The sequence below is a fragment of the Nycticebus coucang genome, chromosome 18 (genome assembly GCF_027406575.1).
Source record: "Nycticebus coucang isolate mNycCou1 chromosome 18, mNycCou1.pri, whole genome shotgun sequence".
Lineage (NCBI taxonomy): Eukaryota > Metazoa > Chordata > Mammalia > Primates > Lorisidae > Nycticebus > Nycticebus coucang.
In genome coordinates, this window is record NC_069797.1 from 28,043,997 (window position 1) to 28,066,083 (window position 22,087).

General features: G+C 41.3%; 1 protein-coding gene across 2 annotated transcripts in view; it reads right to left on the reverse strand.

The window, feature by feature from the left end:
- Nucleotides 1-22,087, reverse strand: part of PAFAH1B1 (platelet activating factor acetylhydrolase 1b regulatory subunit 1) — a 104,483-nt gene that overhangs the window by 9,506 nt on the left and 72,890 nt on the right. For both annotated transcript variants that reach the window (XM_053568523.1, XM_053568524.1), the window contains exons 3-8: nucleotides 21,263-21,347; nucleotides 20,122-20,196; nucleotides 19,033-19,239; nucleotides 9,686-9,854; nucleotides 3,986-4,088; nucleotides 2,548-2,776 (exon numbers count right to left, since the gene is read on the reverse strand). In XM_053568523.1, the coding sequence (XP_053424498.1) occupies nucleotides 2,548-2,776; nucleotides 3,986-4,088; nucleotides 9,686-9,854; nucleotides 19,033-19,239; nucleotides 20,122-20,196; nucleotides 21,263-21,347 (868 nt within the window). The remainder of the gene's footprint in view (nucleotides 1-2,547; nucleotides 2,777-3,985; nucleotides 4,089-9,685; nucleotides 9,855-19,032; nucleotides 19,240-20,121; nucleotides 20,197-21,262; nucleotides 21,348-22,087) is intronic.

Below are 22,087 nucleotides of genomic sequence, written 5' to 3' on the forward strand. Positions count from 1 at the left end.
CAGGTGGATTGCCTGAGCGCCTGGGTTCAAGACCAGCCTGAGCCAGAATGAGACTTCTTCTCTAAAAAATAGCCAGGTGTTGTGGCAGCTGTCTGTAGTCTTCTTAGCTACTGGGGAGGCTGAGGCAAGAGAATCACTTTAACCCAAGAGTTTGAGGTAGCTGTGAGCTATGACACAATGGCACTCTACCAAGGTTGATAAAGCGAGACACTGTGTCCAAGAAAACAAACAAACAAACATCACTTAGGTTATTCAGTCTCTATAATATCAGTGTATGATAAATTTATTCAAGACTTCTGCAACCAAGATGGATTTTAAAACTATATAATTAAAAATATATATTTAATTCAGCTTTTATAAAGTCCAGCCACAAATTTATGACATATGGTAAGTAACAACCACTAGAGGGCAGTAAAAAGAATTTGAAATTGCAATGGTCTGACCAAAATAAAAAGATCACAAGAGAAGGTTCACTTAGAAAAATAATTGAGAGGGCGGCGCCTGTGGCTCAGTCGGTAAGGCGCCAGCCCCATATACTGAGGGTGGCAGGTTCAAACCCGGCCCCGGCTGAACTGCAACCAAAAGATAGCCGGGCGTTGTGGCGGGCGCCTGTAGTCCCAGCTACTAGGGAGGCTGAGGCAAGAGAATCCCTTAGGCCCAGGAGTTGGAGGTTGCTGTGAGCTGTGCGATGCCAGGACACTCTACCGAGGGCCATAAAGTGAGACTCTGTCTCTACAAAAAAAAAAAAGAAAGAAAGAAAAATAATTGAGATTGGATACACAGGGCAGTTTCTTCCTTTGTTTATGAAAATATACTTTAAAAGGTCTGGCATGGTGACTCAGGCCTGTAATTCTAGCATTCTGGGAGTCCAAGGTGGATGGTATTGCTTAACTCAAGAGTTTAAGATCAGCCTGAGCAAGAGTGAGCCCGCATCTCTACAAAAAAAAAAAAAAGAAAAAGAAAAACTAGCTACACATTGTTGTTCCAGTTACTCAGAAGGCTGAGACAAGAGGATCTCTTGAGCCCAAGAGTTGGAGTTTGCTGTGAACTATTACACTATGGCATGCTACTGAGGGTCACAAAGTGAGATTCTTGTCTCAAAAAAAAGAAAAAAAACATGTTTTTATATATACATTATATATATTATATACACACACATAAATTTTTTAAAAACAATGATAGGAATTCTTCTATAAAATGAAATGTGGTCACTTTTGACCCATTCACAGAAATAACATCTCCTTCATTTCTGAGAGACTGAGTTGTACTTTGTTGCTCTCTGGCTAGACTCAAACTCTTGAAATCAAGTAATCTGGGTGGTGCCTGTGGCTCAAAGGAGTAGGGCGCCAGCCCCATATACCAGAGGTGGCGGGTTCAAACCCAGCCCTGGCCAAAAACAGAAAAAAAAAAAAAAAAAAAAAAAATGCCTTGGAGAAATCAAGTAATCTTCCTGTTTCAGTCTCCTGAGTAGCTGGGACTACAGGCCCACTACCATACCTGGCCAGGTATTTGTTTTTATTATATATATATATATATATATATATATATATATATACACATACAATTTTTTGTAGAGACAGAGTCTCACTTTATAGCCCTCGGTAGAGTGCCATGGCATCACACAGCTCACAGCAACCTCCAACTCCTGGGCTTAAGCGATTCTCTTGCCTCAGCCTCCTGAGTAGCTGGGACTATAGGCGCCCGCCACAACGCCCGGCTATTTTTTGGTTGCAGTTCAGCCGGGGCCAAGTTTGAACCCACCACCCTCGTTATATGGGGCTGGCGCCTTACCAACTGAGCCACAGGCGCCGCCCTTTATATTTGTTTTTAAGGTGAAGATCATCATAAAGACTTAAATCACAAAGAGTACATATTAAGAATCATGAACAAATACATTAAAATTCCAGACTCAGCTAGTATTTTTGAATGATCAAGAGTATCACTGACCTCCATATGAAAATTCATTTAAAGCAAATATTTGAATACTGAACTCCATTTTGCCATAAATTTATAATTAGCTCGTTCACTAAGGGTATTTTTCTAAAGTACAGCCTTAACCTCTCCCGCAAGTTTGATTTTACACTAGTATGCTCTTGTAACAATGGCATCTCTGATAAATTTAATTAAACACTTTACTCTTCAGGAGAATCCCTATTATACATCAAATCAGGGGTTGGCTGGCAATAATAATAATCGCTGACTAAAAAATACAAATAAATGTTCAAACTAGAAAGTTTCAAAATTTAGAATTCTGGGATACAGATTTGTATATGCATTAACAATGCTGAAAATGAGAACCAGAAAATTTATCTAAGGTTTTAAGATACAGTAGAACCTCTGTAAGCTGATCACTCAAGGGACTATAACAAAAAGCTCAACAAAAAGAAAACTAGGCCTTACTGTACCAGTAGGTGCATGTGATCCATGTCCCATCTATGAAAATTAGGTTGACTTAAGGTAGTGGGTCAACATAGGTAGGTGGTCTACTGTTGGGATTCTACTGTATTAGCAATGAAATCATGAAATGACACAAAAATCACACAGTACCTCAGATCCTGTTGCTTCAGAGATGGAAGAATATGAGCTTTCTGGAGCCCAGGAAATGCATTCTACCACATGTTCATGTTCTCGGAGCTCAGCCTTGCATTCCTTTGTTGCTACGACCCATACACGCACAGTCTGGTCATTGGAACAGCTGGCTATCAGTGTGCCATCCTGGTTTGGGCGTACCATACGTACCCATTCTCTGTGTCCTGTGAATGTCTTCACACAATAGCTGTCAATATATGTAATAATTTATGTTGTGAATGACAATCAACAGGACGCTTCCCAGAAATGAATACAAAAGTAGCTATGCACTGGGATGAAATCAGATGTAAAAATCAACAAAACAAATGCACCATCCAGGTTCATAAAATATGGGTATAGGTGATAGGCCAGAAAGTCAAATATCAGTTAAAATCAGCTGACAGGAATACAATTAAGAATCTAATCAAATCAGGGCGGCACCTGTGGCTCAGTGAGTTGGGTGCCGGCCCCATATACCAAGGGTGGTAGGTTCGAACCTGGCCCTGGCCAAACTGCAACAAAAAACAAATAGCCAGGTGTTGTGGTAGGCGCCTGTAGTCCCAGCTACTCGGGAGGCTGAGGCAAGAGAATCACCTAAGCCCAAGAGCTGGAGGTTGCTGTGAGCTGTGACACTAAAGTACTCTACCAAGGGCAGTGAAATCCCTGTCTCTTAAAAAAAAAATTCAAATCAACACATCTAGAAGATATATTTAAGAAATAAAGTCTTTCGCATCTAAATATACCCAATAAATCTAACAAATGTATTTCTAGCCATGATGAGGAAAAGCTACACTCCACTAACCTGATAAAACCAGTAGGTTAAGGTTCTTTTGTGTTTCTTTTTTGCCTTTTTTTTTTTAGCTTCCTTTTTATCTTATGCTAAAGGTTAAGGTTTTATTACAACAATCAGGCATAATTCTAAACACAATCAAATTGATCCTAAAGGATACACCAACACAAAATGTTGATTACTTATATTTTTTTCTAGGAAATTTAGAATTGATACCAGAATTTTCCTGCCAGGTCTCAGGAATAGAAGAATGAATTCACGGACCACAAGTAAGCAAAAGCAAGAGAATTTATTGAGAAAAAAGGAAACAGAAAGCCTCTGCACAGTGAAGGGAGTCCCAAGTGGGTTGCCCACAAATGTAAATATAAACTCACAGAGAGATCACCTGAAAGATCACAGAGAAAATAAGCCGTTACATAGAAATGGCTCCCAAGCACAAAGTTATCTCTTATAATGTCTCTGTGTTCCTTTTTGGGAAGACATTTAGAGATCAAACTTAGTTTTTAAGAATACAATACAACTGTCAGTTTGTCATTCTGGGTTAAAGCCAAAATTATTAAAACATGCAGAATACAACTGCTTCTTAATATGTCTTTAGCTGATACCTTTTCAACTAAACCTACTTACCCAGTCTGCACTTCCCACATTTTTATAGTTTTATCCCTTGAAGCAGACACTATATGATCTCCATTGGGCATGATGGCTACAGAAGAAACATTGTGGTCATGGCCTAAAACACACAACACAGCAATGTATTAAGTGAAACACCACCAAGAATTAAACCTCAGTTTACCAAAGGATTTTAAATATCACAGAAGTTCTAAATATACTGGGTCTTATAAAAATTTGGTTAGAAACCTGGATTTACACAATAAAGTTAAGAAATTAATAACTTGGCTCAGCGGCCTTAGCACAGTGGTTAGGGAGCCAGCCACATACACCAAGGGTACTGGGTTTGACCCCAGCATGAGCCAGCTAAACAAACAATGACAACTGCAATAAAAAGTAGCCGAGCTTTGTGGCAGGTGCCTGTGGTCTCAGCTACTTGGGAGGCTAAGGCAAGAGAATCGCTTAAGCCCAAGAGTTCGAGCTTGCTGTGAGCTGTGACACCACAGCACTCTACAAAGGGCGACATAGTGAGACTCTGTCACAAAACAAAACAAATTAGTAACTTAATAAATAATCTATAGGCAGCACCCGTAGCTCAGTGGGTAGGGCGCCAGCCACGTACACCAAGGCTGCCAGGTTCGAACCCGGCCTGGGCCAGCTAAAACAATGACAACTGCAACAAAAAAAGAAAACAGCCAGGTGTTGTGGCAGGCGCCTGTAGTCTCAGCTACTTGGGAGGCTAAGGCAAGAGAATCACTTAAGCTCAAGAGTTTGAGGTTGCTGTGAGCTATGACGCCACAGCACTCTACCCAGGGTGACAGCTTAAGACATTGTCTTTAAATAATAATAATAATCATAATAAATAAATAAATAATAAAAAATAATAATCTATAAAGAAATAAACATGGTGGCGCGTGTGGCTTAGTGGGTAGGGTGCCCCATATACCAAGGGTGGTAGGTTCAAACCCAGTCCCAGCCAAACTGCAACAAAAAAATAGCTGGATGTTGTGGCGGGTGCCTGTAGTCCCAGCTACTCAAGAGGCTGAGGCAAGAGAATCACCTAAGTACAGGAGCTGGAGGCTGCTGTGAGCTGTGACACTACAGCACTCTATCAAGGGCGATAATGTGAGACTCTGTCTCTAAAAAAGAAAAGAAATAAACCCTAGCTTTACTTATGATTAAACTTCAATCTGTAGAGTTGTTTTTGAATCACAAGGCATTAGCATTATTAGTATCTTAACATATTCATATACTTTACTGAGTCTGAATGTTTGTTTATATATGAACACTAGGAAAACACAAAATTTCTTTTCTTTTTTTTTGTGGGTTTTGGCCAGGGCTGGGTTTGAACTTGCCACCTCCGGCATATGGGACCGGCGCCCTACCACTTTGAGCCACAGGTGCCGCCCCACAAAATTTCTTATGATACAGAATGGAGAAGAAAAATGGGGATTTGGGTGGCGCCTGTGGCTCAATAGGTAGGGCGCCGGCTCCATATACCGAGGGTGGAGGGTTTAAACCTTGCCTGGGCCAAACTGCAACAAAAAAATAGCTGTGGGGCGACACCTGTGGCTCAAAGGGGTAGGGCGCCGGCCCTATACTGAAGGTGGCGGGTTCAAATCCAGCCCTGGCCAAAAACTGCAAAAAAATAGCTGGGCGTTGTGGCAGGCTCCTATAGTCCCAGCTACTCGGGAGGCTGAGGCAAAAGAATCACCTAAGCCCAGTAGTTGGAGGTTGCTGTGAGCTGGGATGCCACAGCCCTCTACTGAGGGCGATAAAGTGAGACTCTGTCTCTACAAAAAAAAAAAAAAAAAAAAAAAGCTGGGCATTGTGGCAGGCACTATAGTCCCAGCCACTTAGGAGGCTGAGGCAAAAGAATTGCTTAAGCCTAAGAGTTGGAGGTAGCTGTGAGCTGTAATACCACTGTAATACCACAGTACTCAACCAAGGGCCACAAAATAACTGTCTTATTAAAAAAATACAAAATAGGGTGGCGCCTGTGGCTCAGAAAGTAGGGCGCCAGCCCCATATACCGAGGGTGGTGGGTTCAAATTCGGCTCCAGCCAAACTGCAACAAAAAATAGCTGGGCATTGTGGCAGGAGGCTGAGGTAAGAGAATTGCTTGAGAGTTGGAGGTTGCTGTGAGCTGTGACGCCACAGCACTCTACCAAGGGCAATAAAGCGAGACTCTGTCTCTACAAAAAATAAAATAAATAAATGTCCTTATAGATATGTAGTACAATTTCACAGAATATACAATGGTTACAAGGAATCTTTTTATAAATTAGAGCAAAGTAATACAGGCAATTTAAAAGAAACATAATAGATTTTTACAAAAATAAATGGCATAGGGCGGCTCCTCTGGCTCAAAGGAGTAGGGCAACGGGCCCATATGCCAGAGGTGGCAGGTTCAAACCCAGTCCTGGCCAAAAACTGCAAAAAAATAAAATAAAATAAAATAAAAATTAAAAAAATGGCACAGCTGCTAGAATTTCTTTCTTTAGTACACTTCCCCAATGCACTTAGTTTTGGAGGTAAATTACACCCTTCAAATTACACCTTCTAGGTAATCACACAGCTTACTCATATGCTAACATCAACTAGATAATCTATTTTTTTTTTTTTTTTGAGACAGAGTCTCAAGCTGTTGCCCTGGGTAGAGTGCTGTAGCATCACAGCTCACAGAACCTCAAACTCTATGGGCTTAAGCTATTCTCTTGCCTCAGCCTCCCAAGTAGCTGGGACTATACATGCTCACTGCAACGCATGGCTATTTTTTTTTTGGTTGTAGTTGTCATTGTTGCTTGGCAGACCCAGGCTGGATTTTTTTTGGTTGTAGTTGTCATTGTTGCTTGGCAGACCCAGGCTGGATTTGAACCCGTCAGCTCTAGTATATGTGGCTGGCGCCCTAGCCGCTGAGTTACAGGCACTAAGCCTAGATAATTTACTTTTTTTTTTTTTTTTTTAGAGACAGAGTCTCACTTTATGGCCCTTGGTAGAGTGCCATGGCATCACACAGCTCACAGCAACCACCAACTCCTGGGCTTAAGCGATTCTCCTGCCTCAGCCTCCCAAGTAGCTGGGACCACAGGCACCCGCCACAATGCCCGGCTATTTTTTGGTTACAGTTCAGCCGGGGCCGGGTTTGAACCCGCCACCCTCGGTATATGGGGCCAGCGCCTTACCAACTGAGCCACAGGTGCCGCCCATAGATAATCTATTTTTAAACATTTTTTATTACTAAGACAGTACATGTTTCCTTCTTTCTTATTCTTTTTGAGACAAGAGTCTCACTTTGTTACCCCAGTAGAGTGCTCACAGCAACCTCAAACTCTTGGGCTTAAGCCTCCCAAGTAGCTGGGATTACAGGTGCCCACCACAAGGCCTGGCTATTTTTTTTAGAGACCAGGACTTACTAGGGCTCAGGCTGGTCTCGAACTCATGAGCTCAGGTATTCCACCTGCCTAAGCCTCCCAGAGTGCTAGGATTACAGGCATGAGCCATTGCACTCCACCTAGTACATGTTTCTTGTACAAAATCCCAACATTCAAATTTCACCATGTTCAGACAAACATCAAAAATCCCTATTTAGTGATCACCTTCTATGTCCCAGATACTATACCAAGATGATTTAATTATATGATTTCATTTTCTCCTTGTGACAACTTTATGTATTATTACTTCTATTTTATAGATAAGAGGTTCCTAAATTTCCTAATGCCATAATTAAACAAGTAGCAGTCTGAACCCAGATAATTTGATTCCCAAATTATTGTTGTTATTTTTTTTTTTTTTGGTAGAGACAGAGTCTCACTGTACCACCCTCGGGTAGAATGCCATGATGTCACACAGCTCACAGCAACCTCTAACTCTTGGGCTTACGTGATTCTCTTGCCTCAGCCTCCCAAGCAGCTGGGACTACAGGCGACCACCACAACGCCCGGCTATTTTTTTGTTGCAGTTTGGTGGGGGCTGGGTTTGAACCCACCACCCTTGGCATATGGGGCTGGCGCCCTACTCACTGAGCCACAGGTGCCGCCCCCCCAAATTATTTTTTGTTTTTTAATTGAGACAGTTTTATTTTGTTGCCCTTGGTAGAGTGCTGTGGCATCATAGCTTAGAGCAACCTCAAACTCTTGGCTCTTGCCTCAGCCTCCCTTAGTAGCTGGAACTACAGGTACCCACCATAACACTCAGGTAATTTTTTTGTTTGTTTGTTTGTTTAGCAGGCCCATGCTGGTTTGAACCCTCCAGCCCTGGAACATTTGGCCAGTGCCCTAACCACTGGACCACAGGCACCCAATTCCAAAATTTGCCACAAAACCACACTGCCTCAAAAAACAACTGTCACAGTAAGATCTGAAAAACAGGCTTGGCGCCTGTGGCTCAAGCGGCTAAGGCGCAAGCCACACACACCTGAGCTGGCGGATTTGAATCCAGCCCGGGCCTGCCAAACAACAGCTGCAACCAAAAAACAGCTGGGCATTGTGGTGGGTGCCTGTGGTCCCAGCTACTTAGGAGGGGGAGGCAGGAGAATCGCTTAAGTCCAGGAGTTGGAGGTTGCTGTGAGCTGTGATGCCACAGTACTCTACCCAGGGCGACAGCTTGAGGCTCTGTCTCAAAAAAAAAAGAAAAAAGATCTGGAAAACGACTTAACAATGAAAGTACGGTATACATGGAACATTTAAAAGTGATAAAGGAAAAAAAAAGTGATAAACGGAATATTGGTTCCAGCTTTCACACTGTCTCCTCTTTAACTGGGATGGAGGTAATTGTTAATAATAACCAAATAGGGCGGTGCCTGTGGCTCAATGAGTAGGGTACCAGCCCCAAATACCGAGGGTGGCAGGTTCGAACCCAACCCTGGCCAAACTGCAACAAAAAATAGCCAGGTGTTGTGGCAGGCACCTGTTGTCCCAGTTACTTGGGAGGCTGGGGCAAGAGAATTGCCTAAGCCCAAGAGCTGGAGGTTGCTGTGAGCTGTGATGCCATATCACTCTATTGAGGGCAACAAAGTGAGACTGCCTCTAAAAAAAAAAGAAAACCAATGGGCGGTGCCTGTGGCTCAGTCGGTAAGGCACCGGCCCCATATACTGAGGGTGGCGGGTTCAAACCCGGCCCCCGGCTGAACTGCAACCAAAAAATAGCTGGGCGTTGTGGCGGGCGCCTGTAGTCCCAGCTACTCGGGAGGCTGAGGCAAGAGAATTGCTTAAGCCCAGGAGTTGGAGGTTGCTGTGAGCTGTGTGATGCCATGGCACTCTGCCGAGAGCCATAAAGTGAGACTCTGTCTCTACAAAAAAAAAAAAAAACCCAAGTAACTTCATTTTCCCTTTTTCTTCTTCACGGTAGGGTGCTATGCCATCACAGCTCACAGCAACCTCTAACTCTTGGGCTTAAGTGATTTTCTTGCCTCAGCCTCCCAAATAGCTGGGACTACAGGTGCCTCCCACAATGCCCAGCTTAAAAACAAAACAAAACTCTTGAAAATAAAATTATTAACTATTTTATGTAAATTACTAGGCAATACTTAAACCTTGTTAACAGTAACAACTCTCAATTATCATGGCTGATCCATTTACTACCGACATCATATGACCCTCCACAGATAGACACAATTAAAATCTGAATAAAAGCAATGTGCATACTATCGAAAAACAATATTCTCTCTAAAGTGCATTGTCAGAAACCCGTATTAAAGTACTACCATCTGCTCCTTACCGTGCATGGTCCTGATGCATTCAAAGCCCTGAAAATCCCATAGTTTTATAGTCATATCTGCAGAACAGGAAGCCAGAAGCTTGCCACTATGATCAAATGAAATGTCCTGTACAGAGTCTGTATGCCCCTTAAGAGTTCGTTCAAAATCTCCCGTCTCATAATCCCACACCTGTCAAGTGAGCAGAAAACTGGTTAATACCAACATCACTCCTTTCTCGTTTCACATTTGCACTTAAGCAGGCCTGTCTGGCACCTTACTGACTAATTAACTGAACAAGTAACAAAGGATAACTACCTTAGAAGTATCACAGCTTCAAGTATAAATGGGCTTTTCTAGGGGACACATGATGTTGCAACCATTAAAACAGATCTCAGATAATCACATAATGATTATATATATAAAGCCACAAGACAAAGTCCATTCCTAGTCTGATAGCAGGCATCAGACATGTAAATAATGGCTCTAAGTACAAAAAAGAAGTTCGCAGGCCCTGTGGATCTAGGATGCTGGTTGGAGCAGACATGAGTCCTGGCCTCTGGGGACTTAAAAAAAAAAGTCTATGGGGGCTATTAGGTACCTATATGTAGAGTATTAAGGGACCACAGAAGAGTACTTATTTCTACTGGACTAGCAGAACTCAAGACATCTATGGAGCCAAGAAAAGATTTCATAAGATGTAACCGTTTGTGAAGAGCAAATTAACAAAAGTATATGACATTATTTTGCTTGTTTTGTTTTGTTTGAGACAGAGTCTTATTATGTCACCCTCAGTAGAGTGCTGTAGCATCACAGCTCAAAGCAACCTCAAACTCCTGGGCTCAAGCGATTCTCTTGCCTCAGCCTCCCAAGTAGCTGGGACTGCAGGCGCCCACCACGATGCTCGGCTATTTTTTTTTGTGGTTGTCACTGTTGTTTAGCAGGCCCGGGCAGGGTTCAAATCCAGCAGCCCTGGTGGTGTATGTGGCCAGCACCCTATCCACTGAGCTACAGGTACCACCCAGTAAGTCACTTTTTTTTTTTTTTTTAATAGAGACAGAGTCTCATTTTATTGTCCTCGTTAGAGTGCCGTGGCGTCACAGCAACCTCCAGCCCTTGGGCTTAGGTGATTCTCTTGCCTCAGCCTCCCGAGTAGCTGGGACTACAGGTACCAGTCACAACACCCAGCTATTTTTTTTGTTGTTGTTGTTGTTGCAGTTTGGCCAGGGCTGGGTTTGAACCTGCCACCCACAGCTTATGGGGCTGGCACCGTATCCACTGATGAACAGGTGCCATCCAGTAAGTCACATTTTTTTTTTTTTTTTGCAGTTTTTGGCCAACGCTGGGTTTGAACCTGCTACCTCTGGCATATGGGGCCGGCACCCTACTCCTTTGAGCCACAGGCGCCGCCCCAGTAAGTCACATTTTTAAAAGACAATTTTTCTAAAAGAACAGAAATAATGAGTTATCAAGAATAAATACACGCCAGCATGGCAGGGATTTGTATCGCTGTGCTCGTGCCAGCTCCTGGGGAAATCTTTTGCCTGTGATCACTCCATCTGAGTGTCCTCCATCCCCTGCTCAAGATCCCTCTGGTCGTTGACAAGGATGCGTGATAATTACTTTCATCTATCATGCCTACCAAGGCTGAAGCTTCCTGGTATCCAGGATAAGAATGGTGGTACCCCCAAATATCTGGGTTTTTTTGTTGTTGTTGTTGTTTTTGTTTTTTGAGATTTTAATAATAAAAAAAACATTTTTTAAATAAATAAATAAATAAATACAGAGGCAGTGCCCATAACTCAGTGGATAGGGCACTGGCCACATACGCTGAAGCTGGCGGGTTTGAACCTGCCCTGGGCCAGCTAAAAAAGATGACAACTGCAACAACAAATAAAACAGCTGGGTGTTGTGGTGGGCACCAGTAGTCCCAGCTACTTGGGAGGCTAAGGCAACAGAATTCCTTAAGCCCAAGAGTTTGAGGTTGCTGTGAGCTGGGACATCACAGCACTCTGCCTAGGATGACAGCTTGAGACACTGTCTCAAAAAACAAAACAAAAAAAAAGGAATAAATACAGAAATAAGAGGCTGGGTGTGGTGGCTCATGTCTGTAATCCTAACACTCTGGGAGACTGAGTGGGTGGATTGCCTGAGCTCACAAGTTTGAGACCAGCCTGAGCCAAAGCGGGACCTCATCTCTAAAAAAAATAGCCAGGCCTTGTGGCTGGCACCTGTAATCCCAGCTACTTGGGAGGCTGAGGCAAGACAATCACTTAAGCCCAAGAGTTCGAGGTTGTCGTGAGCTGTGATGCCACAGCACTCTACCAAGGACGACAAACTGAGACTCTGTCTCTAAATAGTAAATAAAAAGAAAGAAAGAATAAATACAGAAATAGATTCCACTCAAGAACACACTAAATTTTCATTTTGGTGGTTAAATGCTACTTTTTTTCTTTTTTGTAAAGACAGAGTCTCACTGTACCGCCCTTGGGTAGAGTGCCATGACTTCACACAGCTCACAGCAACCTCTAACTCTTGGGCTTACACGATTCTCTTGCCTCAGTCTCCCGAGTAGCTGGGACTACAGGCGCCCGCCACAACGCCCAGCTATTTTTTTTTTTTTTTTTTTTTGCTGCAGTTTGGCCAGGGCTGGGTTTGAACCTGCCACCCTCAGCATATGAGGCCGGCACCCAACTCACTGAGCCACAGGCACTGCCCTAAATGCTACTCTTGAAGTTCAATCTTTAACAAACAAGAATTCCATGCTCTACAAGCAAATAATTGATTCCATTCTTCCATAGTAACTACAAATTTATCCATGGTAGACCACGTATCAATCAATTTAGGGAAACTGAGAAAATTTATTTTGAAAATGTGAAAGCTATTTAACATTAAGGGAATGGCTAAATAGAAAATTTGCATCTGCAAGAAATTTACGGCATGTATAAGATAATCTTGTATGGGCTTGGCGCCTGTGGTTCAGTGTCTAGGGCGCCAGCCACATACACCAGAGCTGGCGGGTTTGAATCCAGCCTGGGCCTGCCTGCCAAACAACAATGACAACAACCACCCAAAAAATAGCCAGGTGTTGTGGCCGGTGTCTGTAGTCCCAGCTACAGTCCTGCCTGCTGCTCAGTGGGTAGGGCGCCCACCCCATATTCCAAAAGTGGCGGGTTTGAACCTGGCCCTGGCTAAACTGCCAACAAATAATAGCCAGGCATTGTGGCAGGCACCTGTAGTCCCAGCTACTTGGGAGGCTGAAGCGAGAGGATTGCCTTAGCCCAAGGGTTGGAGGTTGCTGTGAGCTGTGACACCATGGCACTCTACTGAGGGCAATAAAGTGAGACTCTGTCTCTAAAAAAAAAAAAGAAAAAAAAGCTAGTTAGAACAATAAACTATCTTCTAAAAATATTTTATTTATAGAAAAAATGAATATGTTTTCTAATAGAAACAAAATTTCACCATTTAAATGTTTAAGTACTTTTACATGGAAGTGATTGCTCTGTTCAATTCTCTGTGTGTTCTATTTATCCTTAGGTATTACAGGTTTGTTTTTTTTTTTTGAGACAGAGTCTCAAGCTGTTGCCTTGGGTAGAGTGCTGAGGCATCACAGCTCACAGCAACCTCCAAACTCCTGGGCTCAAGCAATTCTCCTGCCTCAGCCTCCCAAGTAGCTGGGACTACAGGCGCCTGCCACAACGCCCGGCTATTTTTTGGCTGCAGCGGTCATTATTGTTTGGTGGGCCGGGCTGGATTCAAACCCGCCAGCTCAGGTGTATGTGGCTGGCACCTTAGCTGTTTGAGCCATTTTTTTTTTTTTTTTTTAAACACAGGTTCTCAATATGTTGCCCAGGCTAGAGTACAGTGCCTATTCACAGTACCACCATAGATCAGCAAGGGGATTTTCATTTCCTTGTTCTATTTTCTATCTTGGCCTGTTCACTCCTCCTTAGAAAATCTGGTAGTTCCCCACACCCAAGAGGTCATCATCTTGATGCAAACTTAGTGTGGAAACCTAATTAGTACAATATACTATAGCCCTGATCTCCTATGTTCAAAGCTATCCTCCCACTTCAGTCTCCCAAGTGGCCAGGATCATGCCAGCTCCAGTTTTTTGATGCTACTGCTGAGTGGTATTTTTAAGTTTCAATTTTCAATTATTGATTGCTAGTTTATACAAGTACAGTTAATTTTTGTATATTGACCTTGCATCCTGTAATTCTGTTAAATTCAGTCATAGTTCTAGTAGCTTTTGTGGTAGATTCTTGGGATTTTCTATGTAGAATGTCATGATCAAATGATCATCTGCAAATAAAGACAGTTTCATTTCTACCTTTCCAATGTGAATGCCTTCTAGATATTTTTTTCTTTTTTTGAGACAGAGTCTTACTCTATCTCAGTGCTTATGGGGTCAGCCCATAGCACATAGCAACCTCAAATTCCTGGGCTTAAGGGATCCCACTGCCTTATCCTCCCGTGTAACTGGATTACCTGTGCACTGTATGACACCCACCTAATTTTCCATTTTTAGTAGAGACAGGGATCTCACTCTTGTTCAGGCTGGTCTCAAACTCCTGAGCTCTAGTAATTTTCCTGTCTTGTCCTTCCAGACTGCTTAAGATTACAGGCATGAGCCAACATGCCTAGCTCCTTTTGTGTTTTTATTCTTCTTTACCCAAGCTGGCTAGGAATTCCAGTACAGTGGTGAATATAAGACATGAGACCAGACATTGTGGCCTTGGTTCTTGATTTTAAGACATGGGTGGGGAACCAGACAGAACCTGCAGCCACAAGGCCATATGGGGCCCTCTAGATCCCCAAATGTAGCCCCTGGACCCAATCCAAACTTCACAGAACAAATCTCTTTATTAAAAATTGGATTCATGGGCGGTATCTGTGGCTCAGTGAGCAGGGCGCAGGCCCCATATACCGAGGGTGGCGGGTTCAAACCCAGCCCCGGCCAAACTGCAAAAAAATATAGCCGGGTGTTGTGGCGGGCGCCTGTAGTCCCAGCTACTCGGGAGGCTGAGGCAGAAGAATCGCCTAAGCCCAGGAGTTGGAGGTTGCTGTGAGCTGTGTGATGCCGGCATTTTACCGAGGGCGATAAAGTGAGACTCTGTCTCTACCAAAAAAAAAAAAAAAAAAAGAAAAAAAAAAATGGATTCACTCAAAAGGCTGCACTCAAGGAGCTAGAAGGCCACACAAGCAATTCACCTAAAAGACTTAGGGTGAAGGCATTTAGTTTTCCACCATTAAGAATAACCTGGGCGGCACCTGTAGCTCACAGAGTAGGGCGCTGGCCACATATGCCGGAGGTGGAGGGTTCAAACCTAGCCCTGGCCAAAAAAAAAGAATAACCTACTCTAGGTTATTCATATACCTTTACCTTTGATCAGGTTAAGGAAATTCTCTTGTATTCTTAGCTTGAGAGGTTTTTTTCTTTCTTTTTTTAGCAGCAGAGTGTTTTAGAATAAGCTTGAGAGTTTTTAATCATGAATAGATATTGAGATTTATATATATTTTGTCAAATGTTTTTTTCTGAACCTATTATGGCTTTTTGTTGATACGGTATATTATACTAATTGATTTTGGGAGCTGGGCAAGGTGATTTACACCTGGGGCAAGATGGTTCATGCCTATAATCCCAGCACTCTGAGAGGCCGAGGTGGGTGGATTGCTTCACGTCAGGAATTTGAGACTAGTCAGAGCAAGAAAGAGACTCAATCTCTAAAACTAGTCGGGTGTTGTGGTGGGCAGTTGTAGTCCCAGTTTAGAAGGCTGAGGCAAGAGAATCACTTAAGCCCAAGAGTTTGAGGTTGCCATGAGCTATGATGCCACCACACTACCAGGGGCAACAAAGGGAGACTCTGTCTCAAAAACAAAAAATAAAAAAAAAACACAAAACCTCCTAGATCACCACTACTGAAGAAAAAAACAATGGAAGGGAGTAGGAACAGTTCTTTGATTCCACAAAATATCCAAGGAAGTAATTTGGGATGAAGAGCTTTATGTATTAAAATGAAAAACATTATGACAGATAGCTGAGACTATGGGCACCCACCATAATGCCCCGCTAGTTTTTCTATTTTTAATAGCGATGGGGTCTCAGTCTTGGTCAGGCTGGTCTCAAACTCCTGAGCTCAAGGGATTCATCAGCCTCAGCCTCCAGAGTACTAGGATTACAGGCATGAGCCACCACTGCACCTGGCCTCAAGTTGATTTTAATATTTTCTTTTACCCAATATATCTAAAATGTGGTCATTTCAACATGTAATCAAAACTTATAAATTTAATGAAATATTTTACATACTATTTATTGCACCAAATCTTGAAAATCTGGTGTATCTTTTACACTTCAGCATTTCTCAGGCAGACTAGCTGCATCAGTGCTCAGTAGTCACTTGGGACTGGTGTCTAATGAGTCTGGACAGCACAGCTCTAAATTGTGAAGGTTTTTCTTACTCTGAATTAAAATCTAACTCCCTGCCATTTTTACCTGTTCGTCTTTATTTGTCCACTGTGCTTACAAAGAGTAAATCCTCTTCCACATGTCAGTTGTTTGGTAATAATCAGCAACAAGTCCAAAGAAGGACAACTTGTTAATGTGTTAGCTCACTGCTAACACTGAGTGTATCTGCTAGAACTGTTTTAAGCAGTTTCTCTATCAATTCATTCAATTTTCCCAAAAACTCTCTGAAGTAAGCACTTACTATCTTTATTTAACAGATAAGGAAAAGAGAAAGCACAAAAAAAGTATTTTCCCCACAATGACATTAATATTAAGTGGTGGCACTGCTTAAGCCCAAAAGTTTGAGGTTGCTGTGAGCTGTATGCCATGGCACTCTAGTGAGGGGGACACAGTGAGACTCTGTTTCAAAAAAGAAAAAAGAAAAGAAAAGAAAAATTAAGTGGTGAAGTAAGGACTTGAACTCCTTGAACACTACCCTACAAAGCCTCTGTATATAAATAAAACAATAGCTGAAAGTTACTAAAACTGGCGATTCATTAGAAACAAATTTAATGAAGGTTAACAAAACTATATAACTGCTTCTCATTAATCAAACAACCATATGTGCAATCAAAATAAAGACTAAATAGAAGGGAGACCTCTAAGACTAAATAGAAGGGAGACAAACAAAAAGTTTTAAAACTTCCATTTGTAATTAAAAGTATTTTTTAAAATTCATTTTGTTTATTTTATTTTTTTAGAGACAGAGTTTTGTAGCCTCGGTAGAGTGCCGCAGTATCACTGCTCACAGCAACCTCCAGCTTTTGGGCTTAGGGGATTCTCTTGCCTCAGCCTCCCAAGTAGCTGGGACTATAGACACCTGCCACAATGCCCGGCTATTTTTTGTTGCAGTTTGGCCAGGGTCAGGTTCAAACCCGCCACCCTTTGGTATATGGGGCTGGCACCCTACTCACTGAGCCACAGGCACCACCCCCTAAATTTATTTCTAATTTTGTTAGAGATGGGTCTCTCTATTTTTCCCAGACTGGTCTCAAATTCCTGGACTCAAGCAATCTTCCCAGGACTATAGGTACCACCATGTGCCCAGCTGCATTTATTAATATTTTAAAGTTTATTTAATAATCATTTCAAGATGGTACTTTTAAAGTTGTTTATGCTTTTATAACACTGCTGCAAAATCAAGTTAAGCCTGAGATTTCCACCTATTTGAGAACATCTACCTTTATCCCCAAACATCATAGCAGTTATAGTTTTTTTTTTTTTTTTTTACAGTTTTGGCCAGGGCTGGGTTTGAACCCACCACCTCCGGTATATGGGGCTGGCACCCTACTCCTTGAGCCACAGGTGCCTCCCACAGTTATAGTTTTTTAATACACCGTGACAAAAGACTATCATGGAATCAATAATTTAAATACTTGTCTACCTATATTTGAAAAAATATTACTATATTAACACATTAAGTGTATAATTTTTTAGCCTACAGATACATGTGACACCATATGAATTTAAGACTCCCTTGCAATTACTCTGTGGCCCATCTCCATAAATCACCAGCCAAAGGATGGAAGTACTTGATTTAGAAACTAAACAAACATAATGTAAAACAATGTCTCATTTTAAGAACTGGTTAAGTATAGTCACATTAAGTCATGCCTACATTTTATGCTAAATTGTTGGTATGTGATATATACAGTATACTCAGATTTCCTCAGTAATACCTTTTCTTTTTTTTGAGACAGAGTCTCTCAGGTCAGAGCCCCATGCTTTTTCCTGATGGCCCTTCTTCAAGGATATTTTTCTTTTTTTTAGAGACAAAGTCTCACTCTGTCACCCTTAGTAGAGTGCTGTCAAAGCTCACAGCAACCTCCAACTCTTGGTGTCAAGCGATTCTCTTGCCTCAGCTTCCCAAGTAGCTGGGACTACAGGCGCCTACCACAATGCCTGGCTATTTTTTTTTTGGTTGTAGTTGTCATCATTGTTGTTTGGCAGGCCTGGACTGGATTCAAACCGGCCAGCTCCAGTGTATGTGACTGGTGCCCTAGCCATCCTTAGTAATATTACAAATGATACTTAAAATCTGGAACTTAACCTGAAATAAATCTTAGAATTGAGAAACAAATTTGTGTGTGTGTGTGTGTAGAGACACAGTTTCACTTTTTTTTTTTTTTTTTTTGAGACAGAGCCTCAAGCTGTCACACTGGTTAGAGTGCCGTGGCATCATACAGCTCACAGCAACCTCTAACTCTTGGGCTTAGGCGATTCACTTGCCTCAGCCTCCTGAATAGCTGTGACTACAGGCACCTGCCATAAGCCTGGCTATTTTTTTGTTGCATTTTGGCTGGGGCCAGGTTTGAACCTGCCACCCTCGGTATATGGGGCTGGCACCCTATCCACTGAGCCACAGGTGCCACCTGGAATTCACCTATATTTTGACTATCTCATTCTTCTGTAGGCTGCATATACAATTGTCATTTTAATGGCACCTGGATCAAAGGTAACTAGCTACAACTACAGGGATGCACCAGTACGCCTGCCTTTTTTTAAAAAAGCAACTTTGCTTTGAATTACTAGTTTTGTCAACCAGTATTTTCATATATCACCAATGCTTGAAAGTAAGTCAGATACTTTTAATCCTCCAAGAATAAAATTTACACAAGTACAAGGTACTGCCCCTCCTCAAACTAAATTGGTAACATTTCTCAAATTCATCAGCAAACTTAATTGGCAGCATGCCTTGCAGAAGCTGCAATGAAATTTTATTCTAATTTTGGTTTGAAAGTTTAGAATTGAATCACTTTAAAGTTTAGAATTGAAACTTTAACAGGTTTCACTGTCCCTCTGCTCAGGTCATCATTTTCAGGATCTTTTTACCCTATTAAGTTTCCTTTTCCCAAAAAGTACCTTAATTGTAGCATCCTCTGAAGCAGAGACCATAACACTGAACACAGGATGGAAAATGACTCGAGTGACTGGACTCCTATGACCACTCAATGCGTATTTTTCTGGTGGACGGGGAATCCATTCTTTTGGGTCTCGTTTTTGACCAAGAGGTCCACCGGATGTAAATTCTTCTTTTGCTTCATTTAGCTTTGATTCTAATTCCATAACCTTGAGAAAGAACATGTAGTTATATATATATAGATTTCAAAAAAAATAATCTGGTATTCTAAAAAATTATTTTACATATATATTATATGTGCAGGATACTTAGCATTTGCCAGATTTAAATAAAAATGATTTTATGTATCATTAAAATTTAAGCAGTGTGACAAAACTAAAGAGCGAGGAAAAAATTAGTATAATTATCTTAATTGTTTAACTCAGAAAAATTTCAATTCACATCTAGTGACAGTTTTCTATTACTAATTAGAGGAAGAGCAGTAAATCTGTCTTGGTCTCTCTAAGGTTGCTACTCTTGGTAATTTCTTTCCAAGCCAGTTTACATTATATATGCTAATAATAATAATATTCATGATAAAAGCTAATATTTATGGAGCATCTACTATTTGCTAAGTACTTTACTAAAAGTTTTATGTGGATGAACTTATTACAGTATGATTTATTCTAACTCTGCCTATAAAGTTTACATTGTAGGACCTGAATATTATTTGTTGTCTTCACTTAACAGATAAAAGTAAAAGAAAAGCTCAAAGATAAAAGTGACTTATCTAAGAGCACATTTTAGTGCTCTTTTCCCAGCATCCACTAGCTCCACAGTTCTTTCTTTCTCAATGCACAAATCAGTTCTTTCAGTACCAATTCCTCAAAGTCAGGGCTATGCAGATTCAACCCAGCCAGCACCGCAGGATACATGAGTTACCATGTATCGGCAATGATATGTCTAGGTCAAAGTTGTCAAAAAGCACAGAAAATGTATTTTTATTTGTCTTTTGAGATTAGATATAATTAATGCAAAAGAATAATTTGTTAATATTTTCAGAAAGTTCACATGACACACAGAATACAACTAAATTTAAAAGATTTAGTTACCTTCTTCTGTAATCTAATAACAGATGTCCATTTTTTTTCCAAAAGACCGGCATACTTCTTATCTAATTCTTCATTCTAGAGAAAAATACGAGAACCTTTTTTTTAAAAAAAGTTTTCACTATGACAGTTCAAGATTATTCATCTTTAAGCCCAAACATGATCAAAAATCTGATTATACAGCCGGGGCAGTGGCTCTCGCCTGTCATCCTACTAGCACTCTGAGAGGCTGAGATAGGTTGATTGCCTGAGCTCACAGGTTCGAGATGAGCCTGAGCCAGACTGAGACCTCATCTCTAAAAAAAATATATATATACTAGACTGTTTATTGCAGCTCAATTTACAATCACCAAAATGTGGAAACAGCCTAAATGCCCACCAACCCAGGAATGGATTAACAAGCTGTGGTATATGTATACCATGGAATACTATTCAGCTATTAAAAAAAATGGAGACTTTACATCCTTCGTATTAACCTGGATGGAAGTGGAAGACATTATTCTTAGTAAAGCATCTCAAGAATGGAGAAGCATGAATCCTATGTACTCAATTTTGATATGAGGACAATTAATGACAATTAAGGTTATGGGGGGGGGAGGAAAAGCAGAAAGAGGGGCGGAGGGAAGGGGGTGGAGCCTTGGTGTGTGTCACACATTATGGGGGCAAGACATGATTGCAAGAGGGACTTTACCTAACAATTGCAATCAGTGTAACCTGGCTTATTGTACCCTCAATGAATCCCCATCAACAAAAAAAAAAAAAAAAAAAAAAATATATATATATATATATATATATATATATAGTCAGGCGTTATGGCGGGCACCTGTAGTCCCAGCTACTTTGGAGGCCAAGGCAAGAGAATCGCTTGAGCCCAGGAGTCTGAGGTTGTTGTGAGATATAATGCCACGGCACGCTACCAACCAATAGTGACAAAGTAAAACTCTGTCTCAAAAAAAAAAAAAGAAAAAGAAAAAAAATCTGATACCATGAAAAAGGGAGTGAAAAAAAATCAAGCTCACTCAATGCCAATCAACTACAATAACAAATGACATCTGTGTATAACTGAGTTAACTGTTAACTACTGATATCTAAGTAAAAATCCACTCATTAACTATACTATGAATAACTAAAAAATTGAACATACCATATCTAGTTCAGCTTCCTTTTTAAAAACCGAATATGCTTCTTCATAGCCATTTGAACGAAGATAATCTGCTATAGCTCGATTTCTGAAAGAAAACAAATCCAAATGACTCCTAAAAAAAAATCTCATTTCTGAAGATTTAACATTTTATTTAAAAGCCTAAATAAGTAAAACCTCAAAAGCCTGAAGTTAAGCTTTTCAGAGAATACTCCCTTCCAAACGATAGAAGTATTTCATTAATCCCCCCCAAAGCCTCTAATATTTAGCCCCCAACAAAGTACACCCCTAATTTTATATTATGATTGAGCTTTTACGTACAACTTACTTTTTTTTTTTTTGAGACAGAGTCTCATTATGTTGCTCTGGGTAGAGTGTCATGGCGTCACAGCTCACAGCAACCTCTAACTCTTGGGTTTAATCAATTCTCTTGCCTCAGCCTTCCGAGTAGCTGGGACCACAGGCGCCTGCCACAACACCCAGCTATTTGGCCAGGGACCGGTTTGAACCCACTACCCTCAGTGTATGTGGCCAGCGCCTTGCCAACTGAGCTACAGGCGCCACCTACTTACAACTTTCTAATGTGTTGCTTACCTCACAAGCTGTAGGCACTCTACAGATTAAGACATAGCTTTGTAACACTTTGCTAATTTTTACATTTAGCCTTCCTCTTCCTCCCTGTTACATAAAAGGTCTGACAATTAAGGTCACAAACTCGCCACCATGAGCTTATGTTGGGAGAACTGTACATACAACTCAACAAGGTTTCCTAACTTTGGTATATCAGTGTCTCATAGTTGTATTTGTGTCAGCGTGGCAGTGTCTTGC